The 24,237-nt window shown below is 41.4% G+C and overlaps 2 protein-coding genes across 8 annotated transcripts in view; one reads left to right on the forward strand and one right to left on the reverse strand.

The window, feature by feature from the left end:
• Positions 1–10,043, reverse strand: part of ODF2L (outer dense fiber of sperm tails 2 like) — a 36,257-nt gene extending 26,214 nt beyond the window's left edge. For 3 of the 7 annotated variants that reach the window (XR_006414959.1, XR_006414960.1, XM_044432559.1), the window contains exons 1-7: positions 9,977–10,043; positions 7,737–7,835; positions 6,950–7,120; positions 5,014–5,177; positions 3,245–3,371; positions 2,107–2,238; positions 479–541 (exon numbers count right to left, since the gene is read on the reverse strand). Coding sequence is in view for 5 of the 7 variants with exons in the window: in XM_044432559.1 (XP_044288494.1) it covers positions 479–541; positions 2,107–2,238; positions 3,245–3,371; positions 5,014–5,177; positions 6,950–7,120; positions 7,737–7,835; positions 9,977–9,991 (771 nt within the window). In the remaining 2 variants the exon portion in view is untranslated. Of the gene's footprint in view, positions 1–478; positions 542–2,106; positions 2,239–3,244; positions 3,372–5,013; positions 5,178–6,949; positions 7,121–7,736; positions 7,836–9,976 lie in introns of those variants that run through there. The other 4 variants (XM_044432560.1, XM_044432561.1, XM_044432563.1 and 1 more) reach the window with 4 other exon arrangements.
• A 5,093-nt stretch (positions 10,044–15,136) lies between these two features.
• LOC123024491 (calcium-activated chloride channel regulator 2-like) overlaps positions 15,137–24,237 on the forward strand; it is a 73,491-nt gene continuing 64,390 nt past the window's right edge. The window contains exons 1-2 of the mRNA XM_044432244.1: positions 15,137–15,334; positions 20,006–20,143. Coding sequence (XP_044288179.1) covers positions 15,137–15,334; positions 20,006–20,143 — 336 coding nt within the window. The remainder of the gene's footprint in view (positions 15,335–20,005; positions 20,144–24,237) is intronic.

The raw sequence follows: 24,237 nt of genomic DNA on the forward strand, positions 1-24,237 counted from the left end.
GCACAGAAACAACCCTGTGAGGCTGAGAGTCTGCGACTGGCCCAAAGTCACCCAGTGAGCTTCATGGCTTTGTGGGGACTAAAAGCCAGATCTCCTGGTTCCCCAGTCCAGCTCCCTAACCACCGCATGACACTGCCTTATCAGGTTGCGTGAATCCAGCCACTTTGTTTTAGTTTCCCTGGCCTAACAGCGTATCTCATCTTAGACAGATCGGGAGCGTGTGCATGGGGAGAGGCCACGCAGCAAAGAGCACGACACAAAGGCTGCACAAAGCAGAGCCAACCTCCTCTTTCCTGTTCTCGGGAAGTGCCTTGGCCTGCCTTCCACATCCTGATGTGCCTCAGATGTGTGGGCCAACAGCTCCCATCTTCCTCAGCCAGCATGGGAATCAATGGAATGTATTGTCACATCCAGAAGACACCAGTCTGGAGAAGTTTGCCTTTCAGGACAACACTACCTGCCAGAAAACAACACTTACAATGGTTTCTGTTTCACTTAAAGTTAACTTCTGTATCAAATCTTCAATCTGTTCACCGATGATCTACAAATGGGGAACCAGACAAAAATGATTCAGTGTCACCTAATACAGTAAGCAACACAGCAAAATAATTTACCTCCTGTAGCAGCCATCTCTCTAATATTTAAAAGAGTCATTCTATCTGTAAATAGCTAAGTGTCAGGATCCGGGCAGCTTCAAGGCCCCTCCTGCTGCCTAAACTCCAGAATAACAGCCCTGGTAGTTGCAGGATTAGTCCCAGACTCTGCTGCAGCTGTTAGGGCCTTTGTGAGCACTGCCTGGAAGCACTGGGGGAAGAGCTGTTTAAGTGCTGGCACTTCCCTCCTGAAGCTACCTTCGCAATGCTGCTTGCCCTGTGCATTTTGACCCCACTTTTGTTTATTGAACTGAACTATGATTGACACCTGGTTTTGATCCTGGCCTGTAAGTTGGACTCTGGCCTTGTAGCATCTTACTTTATTGCCTACGTTTTGTTGTGTTTGTCTAATATCTGAACCCCCCTGTCCTGGACCCTTACACTAAGGGCAAAGAAAAATTCTTCCCTGGAAACCAGCAAGTGAAAATTGTACAGTTAATGGCCTGCTTCAAACATCAAACAGCCCTTATCCTTTGCCTGTTTTGAGCACTGGTCACAAACCAAATGACTGGGGGAGAACTCAGGGTTGAAGTGTTGCTATTCCTGCAGCCCATGGGCAGGCAAAGTGGTGCCCACAGGCACCAAAGCATTCTGGGACACTCTTTTTGGTGTCCATTGATTTTAAAAACTGAGCACATTTTCTATCAGCAGCTGAGACTGCTATGAAATAGAAAAGTGTGGGTTCAAATAAGTCAATTTTGTGTGCTGGGCCTCAGACTCCACCTCTGCCTTATACTAACCCTTTGTAGCAGGTTTCTCATCCTTTGCTACACCTCCTCTCCAGGTCAGTTTCTCATATTGCCAGCTGTGCCCATGGCTCAAGAAAGCTTCCCAGCACTACCACAGGCCACCACTCTGGCACTTTGTGTTGGCATATCTGACATCATCCACGAGTGTGTTAATTTTAAGTAACAAGAAGTACAGTGAAGTTCTCTTTTGCAGGAGCAGCTTGACTAACAAGGCCCAAGCCAAATGCCTGACATGCCCGACGCAGCATCTTTTGTCTACCAATGGATGTACTGCAAGAAGAGAAATTCCACGCATCTTTTTGTAAGGTGGGAAGGATTGCCTTTGTGCACAGCATAGCTGGATCCTCTTAAGGAAAAATGCAGAGGGGGTCTTTGGCCTGGTGTTCTTGATCCTTTGTGAAATCCATTTAGAAGGAAGAGCTATTACCTGCCATATCTAGCAGGAAGGGTAGAATCCTTATTTGCTTTGCTGTGTAGAGCTACATGGAAACTTACCAGGGCAGAGGTAGGATGACAAAACTTGAGAACTAGCCACACCTCATTCCAGGAAAGAGAAGGTACAGGCACAGCAGTATATTATCTTAGCTGTTTCGTCTGTGAACCTTCACCTCTATCAACAAATCCAACTTCAAAATAATTAAAAATGCTTAAATGTATTAGTGATCAATGGTATATTTGGTCACAATTTTTGTACATCCTCTTACTTCTTTGTCCTTGCTTGATCTAAGTAGCAGTTGTAATAGTCCCTTCATAGTTTTGAGAGCCTGTAACTCCTTTACCAGTAAATCCTCTTGCACAGAAATCTTTATCATATCTGATGCAGAAATGTAACAAGCCTGACAAAATATCAAATTACAGTTAAATTGTTTGGCAAAACAACAACTCAAATGACTTTTCTTCAAACCAAAGTTGTCCTCTGGGTCTGGAGCTTTGTCCACTTTGCATTCAGCAAGTGCAGCGTCACACCATCTTGCCTGTGTCTGGCTGGCTAAAAGGCTGTGAAGGAAAAGCTCAGAAAGGCTGTGTATTTTGATATAAGGATGTGTTGGGACCATGGTGAGGAGGCGGTGGGAGCATTAAAGATCAAAGCTCCTGCACGTATTCCAGAGTACAAATAACACTGAAAAAAGATGTAGCTGCTAGATACAGGTTTAAAGCAATGGCTGTTTTGACCCCATAGACTTGGTCCAACAGGGCTTTGGCATGAATGGAAGCCGATTCTGTTCATGCCAAGGAAGGATCCACAATTCCTGCCTGTTTCCAAGCTTCATTCCATTGAGCTGAGTTGAGTGTTGTCCCAGAGGACCCCCTTAACCTCCAGAGAAGGGGCACTGAAGCCCTTTCAGTTCAAGGACTAAATTCCATTCTGAAAAAGCTCTTGGGATCCTCACTCAGTCATGGGTAGACCAAAGGTAAAAGAGAAGAGGGGGAAGGGGATGAGATGCCAAATACCTCCTTATTGTAGCTTAAAGACAGGCAGGTTGCTTACCTGTAACTGTCGTTCTTCGAGTGGTCATAACTGTCAGTAACTAAGTCTTGGGAAAAGCATTTCAGTGTTTTAGAAATGAAGGAAGAACTGCACAGAAGCTGAAAGAAAGGGGTGTGTCCATCTAGGAAATGCTGGATGGTGGGATCTGGTACCCAGAAGGGTCAGATTTCCCCCCGCCCCGCAAAAAACCCTCCAGAGTGACTCCTGAAGGAGGCAGGCAGCTTCAGTAGGAAAAAGTCTAGAAAAACTCAGTTCCACAGATATCTCTGCTACCAGTTTTTAAGCTCTAAGCCACAGCATATATTGGAAGGCATTTAATTCAGTAACATTTATTGCTAACTTGTCCAACTTACTTTAGAAATTCTGATAAGTGTTTCTTTAAATGATGGCAAAAACATTTCAGCTGAATTAATTGTCATCTCTGTTTCATGAAGTATTTCCTGGAAAGTGACTCTGCTATTAATGGCATCTTCCCATAACCTAATGAAAAGAAGATAGAAAGAAAAGGGCAATACATATTACCAAACACAAAGTTACAAGCACAAAAGTTTCAGCTAGTGCAATGTTAACAGTATAGTGATCGAGTTAATTATCCCCTAGGACTTGCGAAATGGCTTCTTACATTAAACTAAGACCGTGTTCCACAATCTGGTACCCTCCAGATGTGTAGAATTGGAGCTTCTGTAATTCTAATCCAAAGACTATGCTGCCCTGGGCATTAAGAGAGTTGTGGTCCTAAACATCTGGAAGGCACTAGGTTGGGGAAGGCTGAACTGAAAGATGTTCTGCTTGAGGAAGCCCAAGGATGCAGGAATCATTTCATTTAGCACTACTTCAAACATTAGGCATTTCTGACATAGAAAGCAATTTGTTCTCTAGCAACTAATCTGCATGTTGCTTGCATATGCATAGCATTTCTGCAGGTGTCAATGGCCAACCAAGGCTTGCCGGAATGTGGGTACACAGCAAACAAATGTGCAGTAGTTACATTTCTTGAACAATTTGTACATTTTGTATTATCACTATACTTTTATATATAGAAAATGCTTATTATGTGGAGTAGCCCATTTAAAGTACATGTACCTTTACAAAGGCAAGAAGAAGCATGCTGCTTTTTCCACAGCGGAACTTTTACAAATGAAAAGCAACTTATGCTTCCAAAATAATTCAGACATTTCTTTCCTTTCACAGAGCCATTCTTTTAACATTCTGACAGAATCTCTCGATTGCCCAGAAAATCCCTATTAAAATGTGTGTTCATCAGGAGTCTGTGAATTTATAAACTAGGAGACTGATCTTTCGGATTGTAAACTCTAACTCAAATTATTCTTTCCTTTCCTTAGGTAAATGAAAGTAACCTCCTGCAACTTAAAAGCCTGACAAGCTGACATCCTTGGTATGTGTTAACTCCAGAAAAGTCGGTCTTAATTTTACTTAGACTCATTAAAATGAATGGGACTTAAGTTAGCCTAATAGTGGACCCTGCATATGTCAGCTTCCTGCTTGGAGACTGAGCACTGGGCACAGCACTAACAACGATTTTTCTGGGGCATTCATAATTGAATGCAAAAGGGAAAAAGCTGCATATACCTGTGATAGATTCACCCGACCCCACTGGTTACGCATGGAATGGCTGGTGTATGCAGAATATTTAAGCTCTTCTTGCATACTTCCTTGGTGTGTCAGGTCTTCTAAAAAGTTATGTCTGTAAGCAGTGATTGTCTTTTTAAAGTGAGCATCAGTAAGTCCAAGAGCCCTTCTGGCTGAGGAGTGCGATAACAATTATTTCTCTCAAATATCTAACTAATATATCCAGTAATATGCAACAAAGATGTGTTTCTTTTAAAAGTGTGTGCTTTGTTTTCCCAAACTGATTTTGAGGGATAAATCAGTGTTTCAGTTTGTTTTAAAAAAACTTCAGATAATAAGTATAACTTCCTGTTTGTGTACCTTTCATTTACATACAATTTGGCACTGTGAAACAACTTGGATAGTCTGAGACCTGGAGATAATTACATCATATCATGCTTCAGCTATGAATAAGTTCAACAAAGAACAAATCAATTCTAGAGTAAAACATCTGAACTGTGGAATATGCATCTCCACCTCACTTAAACCATACCATTTTGTTTCACCTTCACTCAGGCTTTCTTCCAAAGAGGTTTGCTGGGATTTCCCTTTAAGACACGGCAACAGTTCTTTCATCCTGGTTCGGTGTTCATTCACAAGTCTGCTGTATGAACTCCAACTCTCCTTCAAGGATTCTACCTCTATGCTTTCTGGAAGCTTATAAAATATTGAATGTTGTTTCCACCCTTGTTCTTCTTCTACAGCCCACCCCATCCAAAGAATCCTTAAAAACAGATGCAGCATTAAAATCCAGAATAGCATTTTCTCTTGAGAGAGTCTCTTGCTTCTGTATCTACCAACTAGCCAAATGATATATTTTCCTTTCAATGAACTAACACTTTGGATTGCATCAGAAGTCATTCTGCCTTCAAAGAACCTCTTCATCACTAGATGCCCTGAAAGTTTGCTGTGTAAAACCCTGATGGCATGTCTTAGGGTGTATATGCAATTTACCAAGGGCAGCAGCAGGGCCTGTTGCCCTGAATGAGTGGATAACTATCTTATTTTACTGTAAATATTTTTCCACTTCAATTATGTTCCCAGGGTGATTTATCCAAAGAATATTTGCTAGGAAGCATGCGATCCAGCAAGACGTTAGGAAAACTAGGGCCAGTGTGCTGAAGTGTTGCACTGGGATTCAAGAGAATTGAGTTCTAGTCCCCTACTCAGCCAGCTCTCAGCCTAACCCAGCTCTCAGTGTTTGAGAAAAAAAGGAGAAGAGGAGGACCATGTGATCTGCCTTGTATTCCTTGCAAGAAGAAAAAAGGTGGAATATAAATGTAATAAATAAAATGAGCTATCTTTCAGGAAAGCACACTCCTTCCATTGCTGATTTTTCAGTGAGAAAGTCTTGGTACCCCAAATCACGAATTGGAAACAGACTAAAAATGGTATCAATGTGTTTAGCACTTGTGTTTGAAGGGGAAGGGGAGGAGAGAACATGGAACATGACATAAGGGGGAGCTAAAGGGAGCATGGAAGGTCAGGGTGGTGCACGGGAGTCTTGTAAAAGCATGGAGAGTTGCCCGATTAGCTCAACAGCCCTGCTAGAGCCAGACCTGTAGGTGCTGGTTTGGGGCCCTGCAGGTTGAGGAAAGCAACTGTGCCTTCCCAGTGGCAGTTGTAACAATGCCCCTTTTTTCTTTTCGGTAAGGCAGGCACACTCGCTGTTGTGAAGTGAAACTCCAGAGAATCATGCCTGCCATTTGCACTTCCCTGTGGGACCCAAAGGGACTCTCTGAGAAACAATCGCAGCAGGCACAACTATCTGGGACTTGGCTCCACAGTGGCCCATATGTCTCCCCTGCAAAAATGTCTTTGGAAAAAAAGAAACACTGCCACTGCTAATACCTGTGACCTGGTAAGGAGGCAGAGTGACATGCAGCCTGTAGCAAGAGACTGAACAGGATGCTTCAGGTCCATTTTGTCCCCTCAACTACCAGGTACAAAAGAAATGGTAGCCTTTTCCATTGTGTACTTTTTTTTTAAAGTGGGAGGGGGAAAAAGAAATCTTCACGTTGGTCTTTTTTTCCAGGAGACCCTTGAATCTGGCAGCACCTCTGGATTTAGTTGGATAGAAAAGGGTTTAGGAAAGTATAAAATGTAAGTGCAGTCATCCCAGACTTTAGTTTACTGTGCATCTCCTAATGGTCAATGCAGCCCATGCTTACAAGTGAGTACTCACTCCGATACCCAACTTTACACAGTACTGTTCACACAATATAACCATGGTAAATGGAGGCCACCCCGGAACTCTCCATGCCAATTAACCCACTCATTCTGTACATTATCACAGACATGAACAAAGGTAGGTTTTTACAAGTCATCAAATATGCAGCTAAAAATGACCATTTCTCTATTGATGAACAAAAGCTAGTAAAGAAGCCAATGCCTTCATTAACATTATTTGTACTTTTAACATCTCTTACATGATTCTTTGAACTGTTCGCATCTTCATTTCGAGAGCTCAAATAATTTCCAAGTTGGCTAGATGTTTCCGTCCCAAGACCATCTTTTTTAAAACTTGTATCACAGGACTGAATAACTGAACAACGTTTTTCTGCTTCCCCGTAAGTAAGGTTTGGCATAAGTCTTACGTCCTAAAAAATATCATTCACATAATATTACATGAATGTATGGAACTACATAGGAATCCCTGGCATTTCACTTTCACTCGATGACTTCTATTTTCAAAACAGGATTGAAAATGGCTGGCTGGATTTTAAATAGGTTCCTTCAAAACCAGACACTATGTAAAATATACCAAAGTTACACACACACATATACACAGAGAAAAAGAAAACCCAAAATCCATATTAGGGCAATCACGTTATTGGGTCAATTTGAAGTTAACAAAATAGTGTTGAAATTTTCAAATTCTCCAGAACAAAACTGTGTGTGTGTAATTTGTTGGTACTGAAGCCATGGGTACTGTAGCTAACTTCAAGTCTTAAGATAAAATTTGGATGGCATGCCAGGTAGTCAAATTACTTTTCATACATTAATAACTTTTTATCATTAAAATCTGATAGAAACTAAGTCATGTTTCTAGGTGAACTAATTAGACATTTTATTGATTGGTAGATAAGCAATGCTAATGATTAAATAATAAAATGTTTGTAGAGAATATTTTGAAATAGGGGTGACGGTGCTCCAATTGTCTATATGGGTGTGAATGTAACACATATTTCAGTAACAAAACCTTTTATAGCGTACCTTACAACTGCTAGAAGAAAATAACTCCCTTTGCACACTGTAATGGGACAGATCACTATTCTGTCCATACCAGCTAGATAGAGACCCATCCTCTTCCTTCTGACAAATAAACATACAAAATGATATGTGACTTTTTATTAAAGTTTATCAAATGCTAAAAAACCTGCACTGACATTTGTAGAGTACACACTCAACCTTAAAATTAAGTGAAAGGTTAAATGAAAAGCATTGTTTAATAAAGATAGCATTTCTGTAATTTTCCAAAGAAAATGAGAAATATTTCACAGGTTATTACTTATAACTTAATTCTTAAATATCTATTTAACTGATGCCCAAGTCCAATTCTATATATACAAGTGTGACATTTTCACAGTCTCTTAGGCACAAGCAAAGCTGTATCTACTACAGGTGTGCATTTGTCCAGGCAGCAGAATGTGTCAGGGGCACTTCTTATTTCCAGCAGTCAGCCAGGTTATATTTGAAACTGAGGTCTATCTCCATCTATTAATGCCAGCTTTAGGGTGAAATCCTATGCATGACTAGTCAGAAAAAAGACCTAAGATTTCCAGCTTTGCTAGGAGATGCAGGATTTTTTTCTTTATAAACTTGCATATGACTGTGCTCTAAATCAGTTTAAGATTTTATTTCTATAAAGGCCATGAGATTAGAAGGTAGCCAAACCCTAAAACAGAAAGTTGGATGATGAAGAGAAGCCAATAATACTCTACCCCATTTTGAAGGTTATTACAGTTCCCCTCCTGAGGAAATGAGACTTTCTATTTATTTATTTTGGAGCATCTTGGGATATAGAAATGCAGGTAAAACACAGCACCAGGAGAATGTGGGGGAGGGGGAGGCACAGGGTCGGCAACATGAATTTGAGGGGCGAGGACCATGCAAATAGCCTTTCCTAGTATTTTGTAAGGAGTAAGCACATCCCCCCATTGATTCTGTTTATGATTACAACATAGTACAATAGGTAGAATCCAAAGAACAGCTCTGTCACACACAAAATTGTGTTCTTTTTTCTCATTCCCTCCTTCCTGCTGCAGCTGCATATGTCCCCTGGAAAACTGGCTGAAAATCAGTTGATTCCGCTACAGATTAGAGTGGGACACTGCAGCTGGAAGAAGGAACAGGAAGAAATCAAAGAACTCTCCTTTGGTCTGGCATAATTATCTCATCCGTCATATGATAAGTCCACAGCAGTCCACAGAATATTTGCCATGGTTCTGCTGCATGCTGCATTTTGCAAACTCTGCATCCTAGACAGATGAGACTATAGTTGATGTACATACACATCCCTGTTTATTTCTGGCCAGGGAAATGGGAGAACTCAAGCCTGTTTCTGTTCTTTTTGTTGCTCTTGTTATTTACTATACAACTTTTCCATATAAATGTGTCCCAAGCAGCTCAGTACAAAATCAGCAATGCAAAAGACAGGTACACTTAACACAGTACCATTATGATAAAGACTGTACTACTGAGCCATTTCAAAACATAAAACTTTCAGCCTGGAAGCTAGACTCTCTAGGATTCCAGAAGCTAGCATCTGTTTATAGGGAGGGAAATGCACTTTGCAAATGCTCAGAGGAGCCCGAATGTATAACTGTAGATGCTAGTATAGATCTATGCCTGTATCTATTTTTATACCTTCCTAAAATAGAAAGCTCAGGCCTATCACTGCATTTCACTGACTTTTGATCTATCATTTGTTGCTCTATTGTTACTTTCCTGGATTTTATTATTATGGAAACTTCTTTGGGTGCATCCTTTTAAGAGGTAAAATGCTGGAATACAGCTATCGATAAAAATATGTAAAGTACTAAAAAGGAAAATGCCTTGAACGCGTGCACAGGGCTTGACTGTAAACCGAGAGATGATGGGGCTCACACCTCTCCGAAAACCCTTTCATACTGCTTTTCAGGCATCCGCACCGTAGCTCGGCATTAGGTTTAACGTAGCCGCGCTTCTGTAGTCTGCTTGAGAAGACCTCAACCACCCGTAGCCAAAACCAGCACACACGACGCTGAGAGGGCTTTGCAATCAAAGCATGAGCCCGAAGGCAGGGGTGTGCCCCGGTACCTCTTTAAGCCCAGCCACCAAGCACTGCCCTTCTTCTCCTGAGCGCGCCACAGACCAGCCTCCCACCGCTTCTGCCCGCCCAACATCCAGCTCCCCTCCCCTCACAGCACGGAGTTTCCAGGCGTCCTTTCCGAGGGGCCAGTTGGCGACATTACCCCGTTGCCCTCCATGGCCGCTCTCCGTCAGCTCCGCCCGCGATCTCCGGAGGGAAGGCGGCAAAGCGCCGCCTGGCAACGCCAGAAGGAGCCTCCGTGGCGGCCGCGCTCCGGACTCGGGCGACTGCGCGTGCTCGCCGCCTCCCCTTGGGCATGCTCAGGAGCAGCGGCGGAATCCCCGGCGCCCTCGCTTTGCTTCTTCCTGCGCATGGGCAACGTTTCGACCTGTGCAAGCGGGGCTTTCCCGCCCTCTTCTTTTTCTGGGAGAGATTGAGTAGCTGGAGCAGGGTATAGAGGAAGCAATATTTTAATTCCGAGAATTCAGGAACAAATGTTATGAGGAAAAATCTGATATAGCACAAATAAAGCATGCTTGGCGGTTCCCGATGAAACCACTATCATTATCCTGACCTCAGTTGATGTCAGCTTGAGCTAGAGCGCGATATTCCTGTTCACATTTTTTTTTTAAAGTGTCGGCTATATGTGCTACAGCAAGCCTTCCGCAATCCTGCAGCCTCTAGTTATGTTGGCCAACAACTCCCATCATCCCCAGCCACGACGTAATCACTCGTGATAACGACTGTTGTAGGCCAGCCCATCTGGAGAGCACCAGGTAGGGGAAGGTTGTGTTAGAGGGAACTGTGATTGTAAGAGTCATTTACTGATGGTGCTTAGGGGACAGTATCTGGCTCACCCCTAGTAATACACAGAACTATATTTGTGTTTGACTTTGCTTTGTACAACTTGTTGGGAAAATTCAAATGAATACTGGGAGAAAAAGGTTGCTTTTATGTGCCTGAGTTATAAAAACCCTGCACCTCTTTCTCAGAAAGCAGCAGAACCCCAGACTAGGCTATTGTTTAGCCTTGCTGATCCTTTAAGAAGTTGGAATTCTTAGCTGGACTGAGAAGTTGCTGGAGAATAATACCATCACTGAGGAAATACCGGTGTTCCCATCAGCTGCAGAGGAGACAAAGACATTCGTTTCTGAATGGTCCCATTTAATCATCTAGCTTAACAGAGGCAAGTGCCTGTGTAGTGTAGTTGTCAAACCAGTTTTCCTGAATGGTTCCTCCATCAGACACAATTGCATGTTTAAACAGACACAGGCTGATCCAAGCTGCAAAGAAATTAATTTCTTGACTTAATTGGCATGTCAATAAAGCAATCAGAATTATTTTCCATTAAATTTCTGGAAACTTAACACGCTGTATTGGAGTATGTGACTAGCAGGTTATAAAAGTGTCTGTACATGGGCTGTGATTTTGTAGTTGAGTTTGCCTTTACCCAGTAATGCATTATTGTTAGTGGCTGCAGGTACTGGGGCACCGATCAATAAAGCTGCGAAGTTCAAACGTTTGATCTTCCCCATGAAGCCGAGTGTTCATTCCTTGCAAATTAAAATTCGAAATCCTGTCAAACTCAAGCCAGAATGTGTGATTCAAAAGCCTGCTGTATTTTAAACCACCAACTTGTACATTAGAAGGGAAGAGCCATGGCTGAATGGTAGAGCACCTTCATTATAGGTTAGGAAGAATCCTGCCTGAAACACTAGACAGCCAGTCCTGGCTGTGGAATGATGAGTGTTATAGTGCAACACATACAGAGGGCTCCAGGTTGGGGAAGGCTGCTGTAAATTACAAATCCCACTATCTCTGGCAATGGCCATACTGAATGAAACTGATATGGGCACCAAGTTGGGGAAGACTGTTGCACGTAATACTACTCTAATGGACCAATGGTCTGAGTGGATAAGGCAACTTCCTAAGTATCATAGCAAGTATTGAATTGAGCCATTAACTGAGCCAAGGCACACTAGCATTCTATCTCCCCATGATCATCCCCAGATCAATCAATGTAAACTGATCTTCCATGCTATCAAGAGACTTTCTTCATGCCCATCAATGATAAAACTAAGGACTCCTGCCTATATATAGTTAAAGACGGGGAGGCCCACCTGCTCAGGACAGATGATATGCTGACATCATGTAATGTGCTACAAATTCAGAATTGGTACCTGGATTTGCTTGCTTTTTGTCTTCCTTTCCAATTCCATTTCTCTATTTGTATCCTATTTACTAAATTGTGACTTTCTTGTTCTTTCTGTACAGTGCTTACTAAATTTTAGGCACTTTATAAGACCATCAACATCTATTTCTGTCACCTTTTGCTTCTTACCTTTTGCTTCTTACCCGTCCTTAGCAAATGTGTTTCTTTGGTCATTTATCTAATCTCTCCCACCCCCCAAACATACACATATATTTTTTCCTATGGGAAGTCTTTTTGCATTCTTCCATAATAATTTGGGAATAATTTGCTGATATTAGTCCACAGTTGTTCTTCTCCATTCCTCAGGAGCTGTTTCATTGGCAGAATGACCTATTATTTTAATGATAAATAATAAATATTCGAAATATCATTCCCTATTCTTTCTTCAGTGTCCGGTTCAAGCCAAAGCTTGTTAGATGCTAGGATTTACTTAAACAGTTCAGTTTTAATTTCATGTCAGTGTGTTAGTGTGGGTAGCATTTGTCAAGGGGTAATGTTGAGAAATGTCCCTAGCTAATCTAGATTTGAAGCTTAAGCAGAATATTAATACACTTCAAGAACAAACCAGAAGATGTTTGACCATGTGATTCATGCTAATCTTGCTATCTCCTTTTTATTGATGCAAAGGAAATGCCCAGCAGATATTGCAAAACAGTCACTGACAATAAATGTGTAATATACACTAGGTCTTCTTCAGTTCTGTGCACATTACCTAGTAGTCACAGTGTGGTGTTGTTGGATCTTCTTGGCAAATGCGGATAGCCGATTATAGATGTGAAGCCTGCTTCTATTCCATCTGGGTTCACTCTGCTGTAAACCCCACTAAGTTCCATAAGGGATACTCCTAAACAGGTGTGCACAGAATTGCAGCCAGGCAGTGCAAACCTAAACATGCCAACTCAGATGTAAATCCCATTAAGTTCTTTGGGCTTTATTCCTAGGTAAACATGCAGAGAGCGCCTTCTCCAGCAAAAGGAAAAAGGCCAGATGGGCATGTTACAAAAGCTCTCAACAACTTGAGATGAGACATGAGAACTGTGGAAAATATCACTACCATTATCTGCTCCTTAAAAAAACTGCTGCTTTTACTACTTTAACTTTCTAGCACAGCCTCTCCTTCTCTTATCTTAATATCCCTTCATAACTTATCTCCTTCTATCCCTGCCTTTGACTTTCACTCTTCCAGTTCCACTAGCCAGGTCTTTTCTCCTGCTCCCTTAACTCTGCCCTTTCTCCTTTTGTGTGGTGTGTGCAGAAGTCCCTTCCAAAGCATCTAAACAACAGTGGTTTGATTCATATATCATTGCAGGAAGCAGGTTGAGATGTATGTTGGCAGTCATTTTGGATTTTCAAGCCATGGCATGGTTAATAAATCACCTACAAACTTAAAATAGGCCATGGATGCTGGGTGATTTGTGACCTATGACACGACCCCCATCAGTTGCTGGGTCTGGACACCATGATAAACCATAGTGACTGTCTACCATTTGTATATGGCCCAAATATTCAAACTGGCCACTAGCACCCACAACCCATAGTGATATAATTAATCCATGATGGATTGTGGCTACTGTGTGAACCAATCCAAGGAGGTTCCTATTACTTGTGGGCCAGATAACAGGAATGCTGGATGTTACTTAATTGTCTAGCTCTTTTGACCTGGTGTTGGATGACGAGACTTATTAAGTAATATTCCTCCTCTCTGGTCCTCCCTGTTCAGAGTTTCTCCCAAACCAGAGAGGGGCTGGTTCTTAGCAAACACTTGACTTATTTTGAAACTTGCTGGTATTGGTATTTCAGCTAAGAATTCCAACCCCACCTATTCTTCCCATTCAGAATCTGAAGTGTTCACCACTGAATGCTGTATTCTGGGAGAAGCAGATCCAATCCCTACAGAACCCTCCCATGTTTTTGTATGGCTTTTTAATTATTTGTTTGTCCTACCACAGAAAATCTGGGTGCTATAAAAGCATAATCATTTATTCATTTATACACAATTTTTTATGCTGCCTGTAACTGCCAGAATGTCCTCCCTTGGCAGCTCACACAATAAAACGACACAAAAAAGTCATATGGCATAAAAACAGAACAGTATAATAAAACCAATAAAGTTTTATTGCTTTGTGAATATCTAAGCATTCACAAAGGACTTAGATATTAAAGAATTTATTTAAAAAGGTATGTCTTCATAGCCATGTCTCATTCATGGAAGAAAAGATGGAATATCTGCCAAGTGCCTTCTGTTACTACTACGATGCCTTCATCTCAAAGTGCCTTAGAACAATTACCCCTGAAGGGTCTCCTCTAAGACATATGGGACCCTAAGATCAGTTGTGGCATTCCAGCAGGCTCACCTGCTGCCTACATCATGCTCCTTTCACTGACAGATTAATATCTTTAAATGCCTGGCTTTTTAGTCAATCAGATTTAAAAGTATCTTTTTACAGAACTGTGCACCACTGCTGGTTTTTAATTTGGGTTTGTTTCCTTTGATTTAATTCTATTTTAAACTAAATATTGTGTTATTACTGTATTTTAACATTTTGATTTTTGTTCGGTAACCCCCACCCGAGTGTTGGCGATGGGGCAGTATAAAAAAGCATTAGTGAAATCCTATGCATGTTTAGGCACAGCAAAAATGCCTTACAACCGCCACCCTCTATTTCATTCCTTTCCATGAAATTTCCATAGATGTAAGGACTGAACCAGCAGCCACGTGGCTCCCACCTACATTTCAGGAAAAGTACCCTGGAAGGGCATATTCGGACAGGGAAAGAGTCATCAAGCTCCTTGTTCTCCAGCCAGCCAGAACTTTTAAAATTCTGTCTAAGCATGCACTGGATTGCGCCGTTAAGAAACTTGCTTTTCCTTGGAAAACATCCTGCTCAGGGAGACAACAGCAAGGAGAGGATGAACAAGTTCGAATCCGCCGAGGGTAACAAGGACATAAATCCTTTAAAAACATTTCTTAATAGCATCCGCCTCATTTTGCAATTAAAAGCGTCAGTACCCGCCGCCTTCTGCTTTTCCTCCTCTATGTTGCAGGCAAAACCTGTTGGACACCGGCGAGCGGCTGCCGCAGAGTGAAGCACCCGAGGTGGAGCCTGCGAGATGCGCGGCAGGGCCGCCGAGGCTGTTGCCGCCGCGGCGCCCGCGCGCTGCCCCTTGCGCTCGGCTCTGACTCTCGCGTTCCTCCAGCTGCTTGTAGGGGGCGCCGCCGTGACGCTCCAGGGCAACGCTTACCATGGGCTGCTTGCGGCCATTAACCCCTCGGTCCCTGAAGATCAGAAAATCGTCTCTGGCATTAAGGTAACATACAAGCCACCCGGAACGAGCATCGCATTGGGTTGAGTTCGGGTCACGTGCTGCGCCACGGACCGTCTCCTCCTCGAAGAGGGTTCGTTGTGAATCCAAGCAGCTTTTATCTCTGGATTTTATTCCTCTGCCTTTAATGTTTCAACGTATCTTCTCTATTTGAAAGTGATTTGTGAGCTTATTACGGTGTTATATTAATTGCAATTTGTTTATTAAAAAGTTTGTTTTTTGAATCTCTGTAAGCTGCTTGGGACTGTTAGTAATAAGGTAGCCTGTAGCTTGTACGCATGCATAAAGGTAAGGTGCGGAGAGCTCATCCCAGTAGTGTTTCATCCCACTCTTCCTGGTGTCAAATTTTAGACTGCTGGGCACGAGCCTACTATCTCCTACTCTCTAAAGCAGTGCAGGGCGGGATCCACTCGAACTTTCTATCCTCAGGGCCCTCTTGATCGAGGAGAAAAAGGTGAAGGCCCACAGGTTACATCATGGGAGTATAAGGGCACAGCCAGGCCGAAAATGGCAGCAGATACAGGTGGAGTTTGGCATCAGCTGGCAATTTTTAAAATTTTGTGTTGCTACTTAATCCCTCTTTGGAAATTGCTAAATTCTTTGCCACAGCTATTATCCTGGTAGCATGGGGTTATACAATTCAGCTCAGGTTATGTACATGCATAGTCCCTGATGGCCTCATGAGTCATTTCAGGCTGAATGTGTAGATCTGCCTGGAGGACATCTTATTTTGTATTGCTTTCATCCACCCCCAATCTACCCCAAATACCTCTGAAAATTTTCTTACTCGTTTTGTGGCATTTCCTCTTCCCTACTTTCGTGCTTAACTTATAACGTATTCCCCGCATGACAGTACCTTTCTTTCCCTCCTGCCAGAGGTACTGGCTGGTCCCTCTGAGTCCCTTCTGAAAAATGGGCTGAGACCCATCATTTGTGAAGCACTGCTCTAAAACTCTATGCGTATAAATAGCACTATGTATGACTGCTAGGCTGAGACCTGTCAGTTTAGCTTGAGTAAGGCTGCTTCATCCTGTGCTTGCTTAGTTGGGCATAGTCCCACTGAACAGAGTGTAATTAACTTTTGCTCAAACATGCATATGATTGCACTGCATAACTGCAACCCTAAACACATCAAGAACTAAACCCCATTTCAGTTAAGACAAAAGGTCTTAAGTAAAGACAAAAGGACATTGCTCCAAAGTCAAGACAAAAGAACTTAGTCAAGACAAAAGGACTTTGGAACAAAGATATCTAGTGTTGCATTGTTTATCAATTTCAGTCTATATTGTGGGAACAGAGTTTATTTCCTGGCCTATCTTGGTAGTAAGCTTGTTCCCCTTGATAAAATAATTACTACAAATGAATACACATATATCACATTAAGGACTATCATGGTTTGAAACTGCCTGAGGGTTTCATAGCAGACTAGATGAAACATATTGACCCTGTGGTGTTTGAACATGGTTATTAAAATGGGAGAATTAAGGAGTGGCCTAGAAATGCTAGAAGTTTTCAGTGAGTGCATGTGAACATGCAAGAACAAGAAGCTACTTGTTTGGCTTTCTAAGCCCATGTCTACTTTGTGAAACTCACAGAAGCAATTATAATTGGCCAAGCAAGCTCTGTTTTGAATCAGACTTTTGCTGAAACTGCCTGTGAAGTGTGCACACGTTTCTGTCTTGAAAGGGGTGACCTGAAATCTGTAGAATGGCCTTTTCCCTACTGTACTTTATGGCAAAATGTTTACACAGTTAGAATAAGGAAGATGGTACATTTTGTCTCCTTTTTGTTATCATGGAGCATGATGGACAATGTTTTCATAAGCATCAAAGGGTTTTAGGAATGTGTTACTCCTGAGCCATTCTGGGCAAATCTTGATTGGCATTTGCCTCATCAGACTTTCAGCTGCTAATACAGTTTCCATTGTTTTTCCCTCTTTCTATTATCCAACATATCAAATTAGATTCTACCTGCCTTAGGTTCTATCCACCCAACAAATCCACCCCTTTGTCATGAAATGTCCCAAAGAATTCTTATTGGTCTTGCCTTGTCTCAGAGCTTCCTTGTCTCCCCTTCTCAGAACTATAATTTTAAATCAGTTGAGTTCTGTAGAATAGAAATGTCCTTTGGGTTTTCATACAGCTTGGCTACCATTGCTGGGCATCCTGTGCTTTGAGATTTAAGATTTTGGGAAGTGGCTGACCATTCAAACATTTTCAGAATGACTTGTGGCACAATCTTGTGTTTGTTTACACAAAAGAACATCCCGTGTTATTTAATGAGTATACATGGAATTACAGCTTTGTTGTGCAAGCCCCCCAAATTTTAGGCAGATGTAAGCACTCTGAGTCTAGTGTGACTTAGAGTGCTTCCACACAAAGGCTTCTCCTTTAGCACTGTCAAACAAAAGGCATTTCTAATAGCTGTTCTAATTTTCTTTCCATGGTGGAGTGTGTGTGTGTGTGTGTGTGTGTAGAGAAAAGATGGAAGAAGCAATGAAAAAACATTGGAGGATTGCATGCAGACTGGAGGTGATGAAGTCAGATCCCTCTAAAATGCAGTGAATGAAGCAGAGCAATTCAGAATCAGAGCCTTCTTTGGAAGCACACTTAATCTCTGACAAGCATGCTTAGGGTAGCAGCCTCAGGCTCTGATCCTAAGTAAAACTATTTTGAAGTAAGCCCTGTTGAATACGCAAGTCAGGGGACAAGCTATATCAAGCTTGCCTGAAGTCCCAGGTTTTCCCCCTAGGTTTCTTGCAGTCACTAACAATAATAAATTACAGGGTACAGCACATGTACAGACGCTTTTATAACCTATTAGTCATGTACTCCAATAAAGAGTGTTAAGTTTCCAGATAATGTTGGTCCAATAGCATCTTGATGCATTTAGGCATGACATAATGTTCTAACCTGATCAGAAATACTGGTAACACTAGTATGGAAACATTGCTGATTGCTGTATTGATAGGTCAGTCCAGTAAATTCTTGACAGTTCAGGTCAGCTGGGTCTGTCTGTTTAAACATGCAAATGTGTCTGATGGAGGAACCATTCAGGAAATCTGGTTTGACAACTACACTCAGCAGGGGCTTGCCTCTGTGAGACTAGATATTTAGGTGGGTCCATTCAGTAACAAATGGACACCATTGTTTCCGTTTTTCTGCAGCTGGTGAGAAAACAGGTATTTCCTCCATAATAGTATTAGTGAGACTTCTCAGTCTAGCTAAGAATGCCATAAGGCAGCAGCAAGGCTAAACAGTGACCTAGCTTGGAAAGCTAGTGCCTTCTGAGAGAGTGGTGTAGATTTGATTTTATAATGCAAAGGCACATGTAAGCAACATTTTTCTACCAGGATTTATTTCCCAACAACAGAGACACTCCCATCCCCTCAGAACTGGTCATTTGGTGCTTTCTTGGCTTCTGTTCCCCCTCCACCCCAGTTGTAATGGGCTGATAAGGCTTAGTCCTGGTAGTAAAAGCTTTCAGTTCCAATATGTTTGCATTTTGGAGTGTTGTTCATATGTTGGTATTTTATGGGATATTGTTGGGACCTTTTCTGTGTGTTGTTACTTGATAGTTTTTTATTGCTTGGTTGTGTAAGGTATTCAGAGGACTTTGACTGAAGAGCAGCTAATAAATATTTTATACTACATCAATAAAGGCATGTCTGATTTGGGGCTGGGAACAAAGTGCCTTACAACCCATTTACATACTGCCTTGGTTTCTTTTCTAAGGCAAATTTGATAAAAGCAGATACATCTCAACTTCAGAGCAACATTGCCAGAACAGAATTTTTCTATTTATAACATCTGCTCTAAACATGGAGATGTGAAAGGCAGTAAATGAATATGCAGGACATGTAAGGGTGTTTAGCAAAGACCACCTCTGCCAGACTATTGCAGGTGTTCGTCTTACCATGGACTCTACCTAATGTGGCAGGGGCTTGAATTTAAGCTAGCTGATGGGCTTTCTTTAGATGAATTATTAGCTAATTGATACCCATTTAAAGGCTTTTTAAAATAACCAAGTATAATTAAGTCAAAATTGTTGTTATAAAATTGATAGAAGTAATAATAATTATTGACCTTTTGTGTAATTTCCCTTACTTAGTGCTATATATAATTTTTGTGTAAGGTCCCATGGTATCTTTTTTCATGTTACTTTTTCTTTATTTTCTTATCTATAAAAAGAAAAAAAAGAAAAAAATATTTTATTTAGAGCAAACTGTGGCATATTATCCTGGTTTGTTAGGAGTGCAAAAAACCAAGGATCCCACCTTGGATGTAACGTTAAACAAACCACGGATGGACATTTCCTGGATTGTATAGCTGCTCCTCATGAAGGAGAAGCGAAGCAGGAGCGAGTGGGCAGTGTGCACCAGAATGCTTTTATCCAATAAGCCAGAACCCGGAAAAAACCTGTCTTACTGTTGCATACAGACCCATCACAGTAGCTCCCGAAGTTCATAAGAAAAACGTTTGAAAGAAGGATTTCTATACTCACTGTTCTAGATTCACTAGATAGAAGATCACTCATTTTCCTCTGAAACATAATGCCAGTCTGATTAGCTAATTACCAAATGGTTTCTAACTACATATTTGCATGAACTGCTAATTCTTGTTAAGACACTTTCCTGTTACTACATTCTTTTATTAGGAAATGATGACTGAGGCATCCTTTTATTTATTCAATGCAACACAAGGAAGAGTCTATTTTGGGAGTATCAAAATCTTAATACCTGCAACATGGAAAACAAACACTTATGCAAAGCCAAAGCAAGAGCAGTACGTGAAGGTAAAAATTAAAACCAGTTTGTGCAATAATACACATCTGTTTTCCACTTGTCTGCTTAGGATGCTTTTGTTTATTCATAACTTGTGAATTAGGAACTTCTTGAATTCAGATGCAGGGAACAATGACCTCAGCAGAAGCTATTAGGAATAGGATAAACAAATTTTACATGTTGATAATTTATATTGCAAAATTTTACTGAACAACTATAACTGAAAGGTACAATTAAATCCAGAAAGAGGCAACTATGAACACAATATACTATTAAATGCAGGGGGAAAAACCCTTAGAGTTTATAAGGAAGAACTCTCTTTTGGTTTACTTGAAAAGAGAATATTCACAGATGGGTCAACTTCTGTAGAAAGGCTGGTCCAGGTAATTAACAGAGCAATCCTATAATTATGCTGGAGGAGATATGCTAATAGAATAGCTAACATAGACAATACGCACTGTGAAGAAGTGCTGCCTATGTAGCTACTTACGTTTTGCAGTGTGTGAATTCTTTGTGTGGGACGAAAAAAATCTGTTCAGATTTCTCTTTCAAAGGTCACAGCAGTGTCTATGACTTCAGAGGGAAACCTCTGAAATGTCTTATTGTCACCTGGAGACTTTTCCAGCCACCATAAGATTACTTCCTAAGAGGCTTATAACACTTTTTTGGAAAACTCCAAAGTAAATATCAGCATTCCCTGATGTACAAATTATTCTTGTATAAACTAGTATGTTTAATGCTTTGAATTGGGGCTATTCACACTTAAAGGTAGTAGCCCGCAGCAAATCTTGGGTAGCATATCCTTTAATAAATATAAGATTGTTCTATAAGTAATCTTCAGACTATCATCCTCAAAACCTTTCCTTAATAAAGCTTATTAAACCACCAGGGATGGTGGTTTAATAAGCTGGAATAACAAAAGACATCTTCACTAACAATTTTAAATATTACATTTGGAATCTTTTTTTTCTCCTGCAGCAGACCAAAAACAGTATGCAAAAGTAACTTGAAAATTATTAAGACTATTCCTTTCCTAAACAAACCTACCAACAGAAAACAAAAAAGATCAGACTCCTAATTCAAGGGGGAAAAAGATTAAATTGAGAGTTATCCTAGGCAACTCATCCAAAAGCATTGGCTCTAAGAAGTGTGAAGGGTTGTTAACATGCAAACATTGATATTTCATTGCTAAATTACACATTTTTTCATAGAATCATAGAATAATAGAGTTGGGAGGGTCCAGAGAGCCATCTGGTCCAAGCCCCTGTTCAGTGCAGGACACTGAGTTAATACATCCCTCTCAGATGGCTGTCTAGTTGCTTCTTGAATGCCTCTGGTGTGGAAATCCCACGAACTCCCTAGGTCCGTGATGAGGAACCTTTTAGAGACCGAGTGCCCAAACTGCAACCCAAAACCCACCTATTTATCGCAAAGTCCCAACACTGCAATAAAACCTGAAAACTGAGGTTTTAGTTTAGAATAACTACTCACAGCCAGTCCAAGGAAATATATATATATCCTTGGCAACGCACTGACCGGCCATGCGAAAGCTTGGATGAGTTGCGGCCAATGAGTCGCGGCTTGTGATGTCATTGCCTGGCACCACTACTCCTTTTTCGAGCATGCACATGGCTCCTATGTGCACTGTTATCTGATGCTTGGCTGCTGGGGTGATGCTGGGACAACTTGGCTCACATGCCGACAGAGAGGGCTCTGTGTGCCCTCTGTGGCAAGTGTGCCATAGTTTCGCCACCACTGACCTAAGTAATCCATTCCATTATAGTACTGCTCTAACAGTCAGGAAGTTCATGCGGAACCTGACTTGAGCCCATCAACCTGACTTGAGCCCTGCACTCTGGGATGATCAAGAGAAGATCCCCTCCTTCCACTTTGTTACAGCCTTTCAAGTGCTTGTAGCATGCTGTCATCTCCCCACTCAGTCTTCTTGAGGCTAAACATGCCCCGTTCTTTCAATCGCTCCTCACAGGGATTTGTTTTCAGTCCCTGGATCATCCTTGTTGCCCTCTGAACGCTTTCCAGAAGTAATCACAGTACTCCAGGTGAGGCCTAAACAGTGCTGAGTAAAGGGTTGGTGAACTTGAAAGGGCTGGTGAACTAGTACTTCAAATGATTTGGAAGTGATACTTCTATTTATGCAGCCTAAAATAGCATTTTCCCTTTTTGCAGCCACATCACATTGGTAACCCATAATCAGCTTGTGATCTACAACTGTTCCAAGATCCTTCTCACTTGCAGTATTGTAGAGCCAAGTATTCCTCATCTTGTAACAACACATTTGGTTTCTTTTTCCTGGGTGCAGAATTTTCCATTTGTCCCTACTGAATTTCATTCTGTTCTTTTCAGCCCAGTTCTCCAACTTGTCATGATTCACTTTGAATCTTCTTTCTGTCTTTCAGGGTAGCTATCCCACTCCAGTTTTGTGTCATTTGCTGAAATGATAATTGTTCCCTGAACGTCTTCATCCAAATCGTTAATAAAAATGTCGAAGGGCACTGAGCCCAGGACTGAACCCTGTGGTACCCTACTTGTTACCTCCCCCTGGTTTGAGAAGGTACCATTGATGCGGACACTTTGAGTCCGATTCAGTAGCCAACTGTGGATCCACCTAAGAGTTCTTCCATCTAGTCCACTTTTACCTAGTTTGCTAGTCAGGACATCATGGGGCACTTTGTCAAAAGCTTTTCTCAAGTCAAAGTTCATCAGGGAGGTTATCCACCCAATCAAAAAATGAAATCAGATTAGTCTGGCAAGATTTCATAGACGTATGGAATAGTAGAGTTGGAAGGGGGCGTGAAGGCCATCGGGTCCAACCTTCTGCTCTTGCAAGACACCAGTTAATACCACTCAAATGACTGTCCAGTTTTGCCTTGAATGTCTCTAGAGCCCATGACCTCTCTAGGCAACTGGTTATACTGCCGTACTGCTCTGGTAGTGAGGAAACTTTTCTTGATTATCTAGCCTGAATCTGGGTTGTTGCAACTTGACTTGATTATTCCGTGTCCTACACTCTGGTGTCAGTGAAAAGGGATCTTGACTTTCTTCTTTGCGACAGCCTTTGAAGTACTTATAGAGTGATACCACCCCACCCCACCCCCACCACCATTGTTCTTTTCTCAAGGCTGAACATGCCCAGTTCTCTCAGTCTCTCCTCAGTGGGCAGTGTTTGCAAACCCTGGATCATTTTCGTTGCCCTCCTCTGGAACTTTTCTAATTTTCCTGCATCTTTCTTAAATCTTGGAGCCCAGAACTGGACACAGTATTCCAGATGAGGTCTGACTAGTGAGGAGAATAGAGGAACTACTACTTCTTGTGATTTGGAAGTAATACTTCTAGTAATGCATCTCAAGATAGCATTTGCCCTTTTTGTGGCTGCACTGCATTGTTGCCTCATATTTAGCCTGTTGTCCACAAAAACTCCAAAGTCTTTTTCCTTTTCATTTCTGCTGAGCCACGTATTCCTCATCTTATATCGATGCATTTGGTTTCTTTTTCCAGGATGGAGGACTTGGCACTTGTCCCTGCTGAATCTGCGGCTTTCATGTTATCCCTTTTAATAGTGCAGAGTCTGTTAGTAACTTATCTGAAGTCTGTTAGATCTTACACCATAGATGTTACACCAGTAAATAATATGCATATATCTGTATTTATGATTAGTAATTTATTGCAGTGAGATATGACATGCAATAATTTATTTTTTGTATGTTTTTGCTTTGAATTGTTATCTTACGTGTGGTTGGAGTTATATACCATATTGCTTTGTTTTATTGTATAATAAAAATAATAAAGTAGGAAGGTTAACTGGATACATGGATAAGGGAGAATACAGGTACATATAATAGTCAGAGGATTAATGGGCTACTATGGCCAGAAGACTTACTAGTTCAGAGTGGGAAGAAAAGAAAATGTGCCTTCTATCTGTCTGTGGCCTCTTCATTGCATCTATCTCTGTAAAAGTAGTACTAATCATGGTATTCAATGCTGATATCCTTCAATGCTTTGTTAATAGGAATTGGACCGTGTGCTGTTTAAACATGCTAAAACTGTGGTTGATCCCAACTTTAGCAAGACTATTCCAGTTCTCCTG

Source organism: Varanus komodoensis, unplaced genomic scaffold, assembly GCF_004798865.1.
Source record: "Varanus komodoensis strain SLA01 unplaced genomic scaffold, ASM479886v1 scaffold24, whole genome shotgun sequence".
In the NCBI taxonomy this organism is placed as follows: Eukaryota; Metazoa; Chordata; class Lepidosauria; order Squamata; family Varanidae; genus Varanus; species Varanus komodoensis.